The sequence below is a fragment of the Cololabis saira genome, chromosome 23 (assembly GCF_033807715.1).
Source record: "Cololabis saira isolate AMF1-May2022 chromosome 23, fColSai1.1, whole genome shotgun sequence".
Classification (NCBI taxonomy): Eukaryota; Metazoa; Chordata; class Actinopteri; order Beloniformes; family Belonidae; genus Cololabis; species Cololabis saira.
The window spans coordinates 6,372,414-6,385,479 of NC_084609.1; the positions used below are offsets into that span (position 1 = coordinate 6,372,414).

The following is a 13,066-nucleotide window of genomic DNA, read 5'->3' on the forward strand; positions in this document are numbered from 1 at the left end:
ATCAGTGGCCCTTCGGTTCCCAGTGGTACCCAGGGGTGATGGAGCAGGTTCAGGCATCATTTACCCCTAAAAACCTTTGGGGACTAAACCTTCTACGATCTGGTGACGTTGGCCATGACCGCTTTATGACTTCAGCCCTTTCAGAGCTCAAGCTTTCAGAGTGTTAGAGACTGTTGAGGGCAGAGAGAAGATAATCCAGCAGTAGCATCGACCGAAAATGATGACAGTTGCTCGATATTCCCACCGCAGCGGTACTGCCTCAGCTTTCCTCTGCATACACACCTCTCTGCTGTTCCATCAATCAGCCAACGGACTTGTGGCTTTGGAGATTGGCCTCCAGACAACAACCAGTAAATCCTATTAGGAGTCCCGTTGGAGCATAAAGTCCCCTTCTCATGCCCTTCGCTCAAACGCCACAACGTCTTCCTTTGAATAAATCCCTCAGAAAAACAGACTTCAGATCCCATCCAGGGTGGAAACACTTGAATCAGAGCAGACAAGGACGGACGATGGCATCGCGAAGCAGACGTGAGGACACGTGACGGACTGCTGTGCTTGTTATGTCGATATTTAACACAGATGCCAGCTCCAGCTACACACACACTCCCGTTTCTTTGTGCTGCTGTGCGTTTGCACGAAACAAAGGAGCTTATGTAACTTCGGCAGCGTTTTGAGAGTCTGAATCAGACATCTTTGGGCGTCCTTGGGGAGCGAGGAGAATTATTCACAAAAATCTAGCTGGCAGGAAGCTGCCTGCTCTGAGAAACTCCTCCGTCCTCGTTCCTCAACCCTGCAGAGGAGTCGTGTATTGTATGTTTTGCCACCTGTGTCCCTTGTTTTGGGCTTGATGGGATCAACAGATGGTGCAAGCATCCCCTTTATTGCTTTGTTGTTGTGGTGTTTTGTATCTTTTCCATCTGATTGGGCGGTTTGACCCTTTGCTTCACATGCGGTGTGTTTAAGGAGACGGGCTTACAGCGCCGAGCGGCCGGTGATTGGCCTACCTTACCGGAGAAAAGAGGATTAGAGGCGCTGCTCAGGTCTGCGCATGAGTGCCTCTGTTAGCTTCAGTGTGTGTGTAAGTCAGAGTGAAGGAAGCCAGGGAACCTCTGTGGCTTTAAACATATTTTTAGCCCCCCCCCCTGCATCTGTGGTCAGGAGGAGCTGGCAGCGAGCTGGACTTAGGCGCGTGGCAGGAGGCTAAGAGGGATGAAGGCGGATCAGCCCTAATGTACCAGAAAGTAAACGCCACTTGGAAGTACACCGTCACCTGGGAGGGGATCCTCCTCATCACACGCTGACTTTGAGGACTCAAGAAGGCACATTCCTGCACGTTAACTCAGGTATGTACCCCCCGATTGCTCTTGAACCTTCTGCAAACCCACCAGGGAAAAGTCTGGTAGCTTTTTTAACTTTTTTAAGCGTCTCTCTGGGCGTCTGCATTGTTTTTGTCACTGAAGTTGATGTTAAAACTTTTCGGCCATGGCGCCAAGAGACTTTTCTTTAAGTTGCGACATGATACAGGTGTGTACCAAAATTCGTGCATGTACGTCAAACCGTATTGTGGGGCTTGAGGCACAACATTTTCTAGGGGGCGCTGTTGAGCCATTAGGCCACACCCATTAATGCAAACCATTAAATATCAAATTTTTCGCCAGGCCTGGCAAAAAGGCCCTCATTTTGTCGGAAGAAAAATAAAAACGAGGAAAATAATAAAAACAATTCCTACAGATACAATAGGGCCTTCGCACTGTAAGTGCCCTAATAATTTTAATGAGAATTAAATTAAAAAAAAAAAGGCACATCAGTGAGGTAATAGTGAATTGCAATAGAGATAGCAACAGACCCAAGTTAGAGAAGCACACAACCCTCATCACAACAGAAATATCATATCTGCAGGTGATGAAGTCGTCTTTTAAAGGGGATAAGAGGAAGTTATGGTTAATGGTGCAGAAGGCTGAGTGAGGTCACGCAGGATGAGGAAGGAGAGGCGGCCGGAGTCTCGGCCCGGTGACTCGGTTGGTCGTCTGAAGTTATTTCAGTGTTCTGCTGAGAGCAGCATCAGATCTAAGGGTCACAGAGAGTCTGTGGTGGGAGAGGAATTGGAAATTGGACATGATGCTGGGCCCGGTTTCTCTACTACAGACCTGTCAGGGGCAGTTTTAGGAGAATCAGGGACTCTGTTGGAGGTTAGAGAGGAGTTGTGATTTGGGTGATGAGTGGAGAGATGGACGGAAGGCTTCCCTCAAAGACTGACAGGCAAAATGTGTGATTATTTTCCCTGAAATGTCTTATTTCTGTGAGACGTCTTAATCAAGTGCTGAAATTCATTTAAAGCAACTCAAAAGAAGCTTGTTTTTTTTTTATGAGTCACATCATGGAGGCTCTGAAGAGGATCTCCAGATACCCGCTAGGCCTGTGTTGAAAAAAATCACTTCTCCGATTCTAAATCGATTCTCATATTAATTCCTAAAAATCGATTCGTATGTCTAAAGATCGATTTCTTTTTAAATTTTTTATTTTTTCTTTACTACATTTTCGCCCAGTGAACTTTAATCCCAGTAGTCACGTCATTTAATTCACACATGCGCTGTTGAGCTGTTGCAATTTCTTTTTTTGCACTTTAAATGGATATTGAAAGGCATGTTTGAGATATTTATTTCTTAGTTATTTATTTCATACAAATAACTTTTGGAATTTTTTTGTTTTTGCCCAAAAAAGGAATGTTTTGTTGGACACGAGAATAACTACTGCCATGTTTTTGCCTTGTATGAAAACATTAAAGTTTTCAGTTATAATTGCATAAATTGTCTATATTTCATTACTTTATATACTTTCTTGAGGTTACATTTGCATAAAATGCTAAAACCAAATTCAAAAAAATTAAAAACAGAAAAAATGTGGGAAAAAATAAAAGCGATTTCATCCGTCTCTGTTTCCTCCCTGGATCTGTTTGGTAATTCTGACCCACATGATGTTTCTGAAAGCAGTTATTTCAGCATTCTGGGAGGTGATTGGTCCTTACAGCATCATTAGCTGCCAATACTTGCTGTTGAATCTCAATATAATACTAGTATTCATATGTTGCATAACTACAGTCATATAATTCATGCAACAGCTGAAAAACATGTTTAATAACAATAACCCAAATCGATATCGGATCGAATCAAATCCTGATAATCGATTCTGAATCTTAAGAATGGGAATCGAATCGATTCTTGACATTTGAATGGAAACCCAGCCCTAATACCTGGATCCCGGCTTGCGCCGGCCGTCATCCCGTCCTCCGTTTGGCGTGAACGATGATCGTCGGTGTCACAGCTCTGGCTCAGGAGCTGCTCGTCCAGGAGCTGCTCGTCCAGGTGCTCAGGGCTCGGGGTTTTGGCCGCCGAGGACACGCGTCCCCGAGAGCCGCAGACGACGCAGCAAACCAGCGCCAGCTGTCACGTCAGGACTTGTCTCCGTGATGTACAGCAGAACTGATGTCTTTTAATATCCTCCCTCCTTCTGGACCCGGAGGCCCGTCGTGCAGATTCTCCCCTCTGTGGAGCTAAACACACGCGAGCTGGTGGAGGCACTGATTCTTACATGCAGGTCTTTTCATTATGCAGCTTATATATTACACTCTTTTGATCGTTCGCTGCGCCTTCCACAACACCAGCAATAAAACCTTCACGAGGAGACTGGATTCATGGCCACTTATCTGCCGTCAGTCAGGGAAATATGATTTCCGAGCTCGTTTCTGTCAAGATTCAGCTGCAAATCCAGACCTCAAAGCTTTAGATGCAAAGTGAGGCCTCCACCATCTGCTACCTGGAAAAACAGCACAGGAAAATCAATCATTTGTAGACAGATGTCTTAACTACTACAAACCCAGTTTAAAAAACCTCATGAACCCTAATTTATTCACAACAGAACATCAATAACTTATCCCGTGTGTTTACACTGGAGAACATGGACCGTCTAGAGACAGAAAAGGTGATTTAAGTCATGAATTTGATGGCATCGAGACTAGGGATGATAATCGAGAACCGGTTCTCGTTCAGAACTGGTTCCCAATGATGGATTTCCTCGGAATCGTTTGCAAACGATTCTCTTATCGATTCCTGAGGGCACGAATTACGTCATCACGCATGTTCCATAGTTTACGTATTCTGCGTAGCTTACGTATGTTCGTAAGATTCGTAAGAACATTCGTAAGCCAGCAGTCAATAGTAAACATGGTGCCCACGCGATACAAATGCTCGAAAGTCTGGTTACATTTCAGTAAAAAGAGACGAAAACAGGGCAACTTTCCATACTTGCCAAGTGGATATTTTGTCTAAGGCAGGGGTCGGCAACCCGCGGCTCCTTTAGCGCCGCCCTAGTGGCTCCTGGAGCTTTTAAAAAAAAAGTTTGACCTTTTTTTTTCCTTTTTTCTTCTTTTCTTTTTTTCTTCTTTTTCTTTTTTTTTTCCTTTTTTTCTCTTATTTTTCCTCTTTTTTCTTTTTTTTCTTCTTTTTAATCTCGACATTTTGACTTTTTTCTCTAGGGATGCAGATATGCAAAATGCACAGTTTGAGTGGATTTCCCTTGATTGTCACTGGCTGACAGTTTTATTTTTGAGTTCTCAGTTACTTTATCCTTTTTAAAAAAGAGAATTTTAATTTCTTTTTTTTTTTTTTTTTTTTTTTTTTTGACTGGAAAAAATTGTCTTTTATTTGAAAGACACAAAATACAAAACAATGCTGTGCATTTGCCCTATTGTTACAGTTTGTAATGCTTTATAACTGTTTAAGTTTTAAAGAGAAAGCCAGGCCAACCATTTTCCACAAACTGAACTAAAAGTAAATGTCAGGTTTGCATTATGCATCTTCAGTTTCATACAAGTACAAATATTTTGCCACAAACTGAATAGTTTCTCTGTATGATTTGACTTTTTTCTTTTCCAGAAATTTATTTATTTATTTATTTTTATTTTTATTTTTTTTTTTGTACTTTATTTTTCTATGTGCCACACCATAGTGACGTTCAGTATAACAACACAAAAAAAAACAACAACTAATATTTTTTAATTTTTTTAATTTATTTTTTGAATTTTAATTTCTACCAGAAAAATGTTGGACATTCTCGTTGTATTTATTTTATGAACGACCTTTTGTAAATATTTTTCCAAATGAGAATCGATAAAGGAATCGATAAAGAACTGACTCGTTAGGCAGAATCGAAAATGGAATCGGAATCGTAAAAACCTCATCAATTCCCATCCCTAATCGAGACGCATCACATGAACGTTGGGACAGACTGATCATAACCACTGTTTCTTTAAACATGGGTCCCTCCACATCTGGAACTGAGACCAGTTGTTGGAGTTTTGGGACAGGAATGTTGTCCTGTTCTTGTCTCATACAGGGTTGGATCAACAGTCCCGGGCCTCCTTTTGTTGTGTTTTCTGTTTCTGATGCATCTGGACTTTTCTACTTTATCTATCCTTCTACCTCTGCATAGTTTTGTGATGGATTCAGGATGTGGTTCAGCATTGTCTTGCTGAACGATGCAGAACCTTCACTGAAAGCCAAATCTGGTTGGGACCAAATGTTGCTCTTAAACTAACAGACATTCAGGATTGATGTTTTCTGTCCAGAAAACTTCAATCAATTGTTTTTGGTGCAGTGCTGCCTGATGGTTCAAAGATTTTATTCAAAGCTTTATTCCCGGCACACAGAGCTTTCTCCAGATTCTCAGTCTTCTTATTATATTCCGTCCAGCTCATGAAGAGATATTCACTCTTTTCACTTCCCTGCTGAGGAGCATTATTCTGAGAGAGGCTGTTGCAGCTTTGTGAACCGCTTCTTTACTTCTGAGAGCCTTTAAGATGCTGTTTCATATCCCAAATTGTGTGATTGGGCTGTTGCCAGGAACCTAAGTAGCTGTCAGATGTTTCTAAGCATTTTTTCTTTTACAAGGACCATTGAGCCTCTCGTTGTCCAGGTCCCATCTCTTTTGCGTTCTGCTTTAATTCACATTTGGGGTTGTGTGTTTTTGAATATTTGATCAAAGCAGAGGTGATGTATTTTTGGAATAATTTTTCTTTGACACATCTGAAGACATTCATCAGCTGTCACCATTCAACCCAAGATGATTGACCCACAAATGATGCTTTCCTTTGGTTTAACCTACATCTGAGCCACAAAATTAGGTAAATACATTAATTAATTAATAATAATAAAGCACCAGTGAGTGCCAGCTCCCACCCTCCAGTCTTTATCCAGTCCAAGCAGAGCTGCTTAGTTGGCTGGTCGCCTTTAAATGCATGTTTTCCTGCTGATGTCTCCGGATCACCTGTCAGAGGCGGAACCAACGCTGGGCAGGAGTCTTATTGGGGAAGCTGAGTCAAGGCAGACAAAGTTACAGGAAAACGAGCGGAAGTTATCTCTAATTTTTCAAAGTAAAAGCATAAAGTCGCACATTTGTCATTTTTTAAGAAACGTGTCGCCTTGAAGGAGCAATACAAGGCAAGACACGTTTATTTATATAGCACAATTCAACACAAGGTAATTCAAAGTGCTTTACATCAACATTAAAAGCGGACACAATTAAAACATAAATAACTAATAAATGAAATTAAATGATAAGAAAAGAGGTAAAATAATAAGAAGCACAAGTTGTTAAAAAGTAAGGGCAGTAAAGTACAGCAGGTACACATCAGATTGTTTAAATGGCAATAATTAAGTTTCTATACAGTCAAAACGTACAAAGACCGGGTCAAATACAGTATTACAAAAGTAATCTGTAACAATTTGTACGGTGAATTAAACCAATTTGACAATTCTATGCCACAATACCTGTTTCCAGGTCTTATTTCACACAACTGACGAGAATTACGTTTGTCTACGGTTAAAACAAAAAGACCGGGTCAAACACAGTATTACAAAGTAATACAAAAATACAAGTAAACTAATCAGAGTTTGCGGGTGTAAATCTGCATAATTCCCTTCATTTAATGTTATAATCGAGGTTCCACTTAAATGCACTAAATACTACAGAAAAGTGGTGTTTTATTTTGTAAAAAGCCCCCGGAACTGTGTTCTGGTGAGTGTGAGCAGCGCGGAGGCGCAGAGCCCCCTAACAGAGAGCTGCAGAGATGCGAGACGCGGAAAAACAAGGAGAAACGACGGAAATGGAGAGGAAGGACGGGGCTGGGAATTAACCCCCCAGAAAACACCGCACCTGAGATGATCTCCCACCCAGAGGAGCAGCACCTTTACGGATCCCTCTGGAGATAAACCCGATCACAGCTGCGGACCTGCACGGATCCCTGCGCGGGGGACGGGAGGGGTCGACATGGGGAACGAGGCGAGCCTGGAGGGGGGGCTACCGGAGGGGCTACCGGGGGGGCTACCGGGGGGGCTACCGGCGGGGCTGGCCCCCGACGGGAAGGGCGGCTTGGTGCGGGTGTCGGACGGAACCCCCGTGGGCCTGGAGCAGCTGAGCGAGGAGCAGCGGAGACGGCTGTCCGAGGCGGTGTCAAGGGCGCAGGGCGGCCAGCCCGCACGAAGGCACGAATAACCCGTTTAAACCACTCACACACCCATCAAACTGCATGTGTTTCTGTATGCATGGCTCATTTACACCGATTCACGCCCATTTTTCTCTCTGGAGTGTGTAGAGACCAAATTCTGATGAGATGCATGACTAAAGAACACGCTTTTCCTCAGCAAATACACACCACAGTGTCGTTGATGTATCTGCAAAAACCAGGGGTTCCGTATTTGATGTGAAAAAGAACAGCCTGATCTCAGAGACACACCTCCAAGTAGCCTATTTGTGAGACTCCAATCTCGAAATGCCTGCTGGGTAAAGAAAATCTGTCGTGCCCAGTGTTTTTTTTCCCTCTCCTTCCCTCTCGTTTGTACGACGTCTCAACACCAGCTGAGGAAATGTTCCACCTTCATCAGCTGCGCACTCCTAATATCGCCAATTAAACTGCGCACGTCGGGATTTCACCGAATATGCCTTTTATTAATCGGTTTAAAGGGGGAAGGTATTGGGTGAAAACAGCACGATGTCAGTTCCCATTAAGCTTCATACTCCTCCATTGGTGTCATATTGAATAATTTGCGTTGCTGCTAATTGGCTCCAACTGCAGGGGGCGGAGGGGAGGGGGGGCAATTGTTATTTATATCTGAGGCAGAAATGGAGGGGGAGGGGTGCATCAATATTAATATGACTAAAAATAGTAACAGAGGCGATAATGTCAACCTTCCAGTCTTTCCTGCTGCTTTTTTTGGTGTTTTTTCTGCTGAAAAGTCTAGTTTTATATGCGGCTGTTCTGGAGCTGTCCATGGTGCTGAAACCCTGTCGCTGTCCGCGGTGCTGAAATACTCGCTATTGAACAGTCTTACATCAGCCGCTACAAGGGAAGCTCTTATTACTATATTAATGAGTGCGTTTACATGGGAAGTTTAATTCCTCTTTAATTCAGAATTAAAATTAAATCCGATTCCGCGCTGGGCTTGTTTTTAAAGTTTCAAGATGGCAGCCCGCAGTAAACGGTGGTCAAGAGCAGAGACCATTTATCTAATAAATAGCTTGGAGGACCTGGAAATAATTAAAAGAACAGATGGCAGGAAACATAAAAATTGTGAGCTTTTCAAAGTTGAAGCGGCTAAGTTTGTTTTACTTCCGGTAGACGTAACTTCCGGTCCGCCCCCCTATCCAATCAGAACCTTCCCAACCCCCAGACCTAAAGAGGAAGTGGATAAAGCCGATCAAACGTCTTTTCCGTGTAAACCTCAATTCGGAATTACTATTTCTATGTAAACTCGAAGGAAAATAGTTTAATTCGGAATAATTAATTCCGAATTAAAAAACATCATGTAACCGTGGCCTATGTGTATTACCCGGGAATGCAAATTAGGGAAGTAAAAACCCCTTGGGGAATTGAAATATACTGACTATTAACTCAGTACATCCATGTGCCGATACATGCATCATATTACAACAACAAACATCCAGACGGTCCATTATTGCGTTGCTGCATTCCTCCTAAGATTCAGTTCTGTTTTGCAGTTTGTGTAGGTTGTACATTTCTTCGCTCTTACCTAACTAGGATTTCTCAGCTCACCCCCACGTAGCTGAGTGTTCCTCACTCTGTCTCAACAATCATCTACACTTCACGTTCCTGTCAGCTTCAGCCTGAGGCCGCGAGCTCGATGTTTGTGGTCAGTCATGTGTTGAAAAGGCCAAGGACACAGTGGTTTGGACTAAGCTCTGTATTATTGGCACATTGGCATAACCTTTGAGCATATGTGGTGTGTAAATATTTTATGCTTAAGACAAGTGGACTGACTTAATGTTCAGTCCGCATTCTATTTGTCCAGTAATAAACATTAATTTAAAAAAAGAGAAAGGGTTACCATATACACAGTGGTTCAACCCATATAACTTTTAGACATTATATGTCTATTTCTATCATACATAAATTTTAAAATAAATCACAACATCCATTAGCCACATAATAGTCCTTTAAATATTAAAAAAGTGCAAACTAATATCCTATCGTTGACCCTGATTTGAGCTGGTGTTAACGTCTCTCCTGAATGATCTGGTCATAAGTTAACAGCATGGACAACAAGAAAAACCCTCTGTGACATCTTCATGTAGGTTTTATGAAGAGTGCTTTATAAAACCAATGTTTCAGCATTTGGGTGACACAATTTTGGCAGGAACTAACTGTGACGAAACCCTATATACAGTTACCATAACCTGTATATGTTAGCTTTGGCTCAGCTTACTTTAGCCAACCTGTTTTAGGACTGATGGGGATTTAAAGGGACCCGTTAGAGTTCAGACCTGATGAAGATCTAGGTGAATGAATAAAGTGGACTGTTAGTTGGTGGTCCATTAGTCAACAGGGAAGGTGGAGGAGTATAACCAGCTCTTGGTTGCAGGAGATCTGTCCAATCTGTCCTGTTAGCCCTGGCTAGCAGCATTTTGTTTCCAGGCCACCCTGGAAGAGGGTGCAGTGGTCTGTTAGTGCAATTAACAGCACAAGAAGTTACATTTTATGATTTATTAGGTCTTTCATAACTCAGATGTTTGGGAAAACCTAAATAGCTGAAGTGATTTGACACCATAGACTGCAATGCAGCTGTCACTTGTTAAACTACACCCATAATTACTGACACATTTCTGCTTTAATGCCAAATCTAAACATGGGGTGAGTTTCCTTTTGAGAACAGCGTGTCTTTAAATGTGTCAGTGTTTGCAAATAGTGTTGCTCTTGCTCCAGATGATTCACAGAGAATGACGTACACATGTGGATGTAACTTAAAGGGGACCTATTATCTAATACCTATTTTAAACAGGCCTTGAATGTCTTAAAAACAAGCTTTTGATTGTTTTTGCTAAATAAATTAGAAATTCAGCCTCTGATCCATGTCTTTATCTTCCCATTCTCTAACCTCATTATCTATGCAGGATTCTGAGTGGGCGGGGCTATGATAATGAGGCTCTGTGCTGATTGGCTGCTTGAATGACGCGATACACCGCTACGAAAAAATGGTGGAATCTCCGGCCGGCGGAGTTAGTTGTTGTTGTCCGGATCAGAGTTAGTTGTGGGCGTGGTTTCACGCATCGCGCCCGTCGTTACGTAACGAGAGGGAGCAGAATCTTATTGTCTCGTAGATCCACATCACACTGGACGGCTCATCCGGGCGGCTGTACAGACACTGCAGAATTTGGTTGCTTTCCTCCTTCTCTGAGTTGGCAGGCTGAGGGGAGACCAATTTATATATGTTAAAGCAAGAGAAAACCTGTTTTTCATAATAGGTCCCCTTTAATGTCGACATTTCCACTTTTTTCTCGACATTTCGACTTTTTTTTTTAACATTTGGACTTTTATTCTCAACATTTTGACTTTTTTCCTCAACATTTTTGACTTTTTTTCTCAACATTTTGACTTTTTTTCTCAACATTTCAACCTTTTTCTCGGCAGTTCGACTTTTTTTCTCGACAGTTCGACTTTTTTTTCTCGACAGTTTGACTTTTTTTCTCAACATTTCAACCTTTTTTCTCGATTTTTTGACTTTTTTCTCAAAATTTCGCCTTTTTTCTCAACATTTTGACATTTTTCCTCGACATTTTGACTTTTTTCTCTGCATTTTGACTTTTTTCTTGACATTTCGGCTGGCGGAGTTGTTGTTGTTGTTCGGCAAGAGTTAGTTGTGGTTTCACGCATCGTCGTTCCGTAACGACGGGAGCAGAATCTGAACAGCTCGTAGATCCACATCACACTGGACGGCTCATCCGGGCGGCTGTACAGACACTGCAGAATTTGGTTGCTTTCCTCCTTCTCTGAGTTGGCAGGCTGAGGGGAGACCACTTTATATATGTTAAAGCAAGAAAAAACATGTTTTTCATAATAGGTCCCCTTTAATCTACTTCTGTGTCTCTTTTCCAGACCTTCGGTATCGGATGCCCAGCACGTAGGGGCCTCCAGGGGCCCGACAGGTCTCAGCAAGAGCAGAACCGTTGACGCCTTCAACCAGGGTCCCCCCGCCAAGCCCCCGCCGGGCCGCAGCCCGTCCTCCCTCAGCCTCTTCGAGTCCAGATTCCGGCAGGAGCCCCGAGCGTCGGAGAGCAAGTCGTCCGGCATGTTCGGCTCCAGCTTCCTCAGCGGGGCCAACCCCCTGAGCGCCGTGTCCTCCATGACGTCCTCGGTCTCCTCCTCCATCACCTCCATGGGGGACTCCGTCAACATCCCCAAGTTCGGACTGTTTGAGGAAGGAGACGAAGCGCCGGACCCCAAACAGGGAGGGAAGCCCCCGGGGAAGGGCCCTCAGCAAGGGCCGGGTCCAAGGGGACCGCAGAAACAGGGCCCTCCCGGTCAGGGACCCAGACAAGGGCAGGGGCCTCCAGGACAGGGGCCAAAACCAGGTCAAGGTCCTCCTGGTCAAGGGCCAAAACCAGGTCAAGGTCCTCCTGGTCAAGGGCCACCAGGTCAGGGACCCAGACAAGGCCAAGGGCCTCCAGGACAGGGGCCAAAACCAGGCCAAGGGCCACCAGGTCAAGGTCCCCCTGGTCAAGGACCCAGGCAAGCTCAAGGACCACCAGGTCAGGGGCCAAAACCAGGTCAAGGACCTCCTGGTCAAGGGCCAAAACAAGGCCAAGGGCCACCAGGTCAAGGGCCCCCTGGTCAGGGACCCAGACAAGGGCAAGGGCCACCAGGTCAAGGGCCAAAAGGCCAAGGTCCTCCCGGTCAGCAGGGACCCAGACCGGACCAGGCTGGCCCTCCACCACAAGGTAAACCTGGACCCAAACAGCAGGGGCCCCCCGGCCCCGGCCCCCAGTCAGGCCAGGCCGGGGCCCCCGGCCAGCAGGGAGCTGGGAAGCCTGCAGGAGGACTCTGCCCCCTCTGTAAGACCACCCAGATGAACGCCGGGTCCAAGGAGCCGCCCAACTACAGCAACTGCACCGAGTGCAAGAACCAGGTCTGCAGCCTCTGCGGCTTCAGCCCTCCCGACTCGGCGGTAAGACCCTTAACTCTTTTTATTCATTTAACTGTCCCTTCATCTTAGATAAGAAGGATAATTATGCTTGTTTGTTTTTTCTAACTTTATTTTTCAATTTTCAGTCAGTAATAGAAAAACAACAACAAAAAACAGGTATACAACAATACAAGAAAACAAGGGGGGAGACACTAATGTCTTATATAATAATGCAATTTTTTCCATCTTGCTAAGTACATCTCTGTTTTAAGTCGTAGACCAGGGGTCTTCAACCGGGGGTCCGCGACCCCTAGGAGGTCCGCGGAGGTCCTGCAGGGGGTCCTCCAACTTAAAAAGAAATAAAGGCAATTTTAACCAAAATAATTTGTGAGTTAAAAAAATTAAATAAATATATTATATATACATATATGATTGAGAACGGGGGGGCGCGGCGGGGGGGTGGTACCATTCCCAGGTGTCTATGTCTTATGTTGTCAGTATGAATGGAGGGATGCTGGACCGTTTCCCCCTCCTTCTGGGGGCTCCGGCAGCACCGGGGCCCCACCGGCACCCCACTGGCACCTGGCCCGGCTCGG

The 13,066-nt window shown here is 44.3% G+C and overlaps 1 protein-coding gene across 1 annotated transcript in view; it reads left to right on the forward strand.

Moving 5' to 3' along the window:
- Positions 1 to 7,323: 7,323 nt before the first annotated feature.
- Positions 7,324 to 13,066, forward strand: part of pcloa (piccolo presynaptic cytomatrix protein a) — a 99,266-nt gene continuing 93,523 nt past the window's right edge. Inside the window, exons 1-2 of the mRNA XM_061715000.1 lie at positions 7,324 to 7,538; positions 11,444 to 12,512. Of these exons, the coding sequence (XP_061570984.1) occupies positions 7,324 to 7,538; positions 11,444 to 12,512 (1,284 nt within the window). The remainder of the gene's footprint in view (positions 7,539 to 11,443; positions 12,513 to 13,066) is intronic.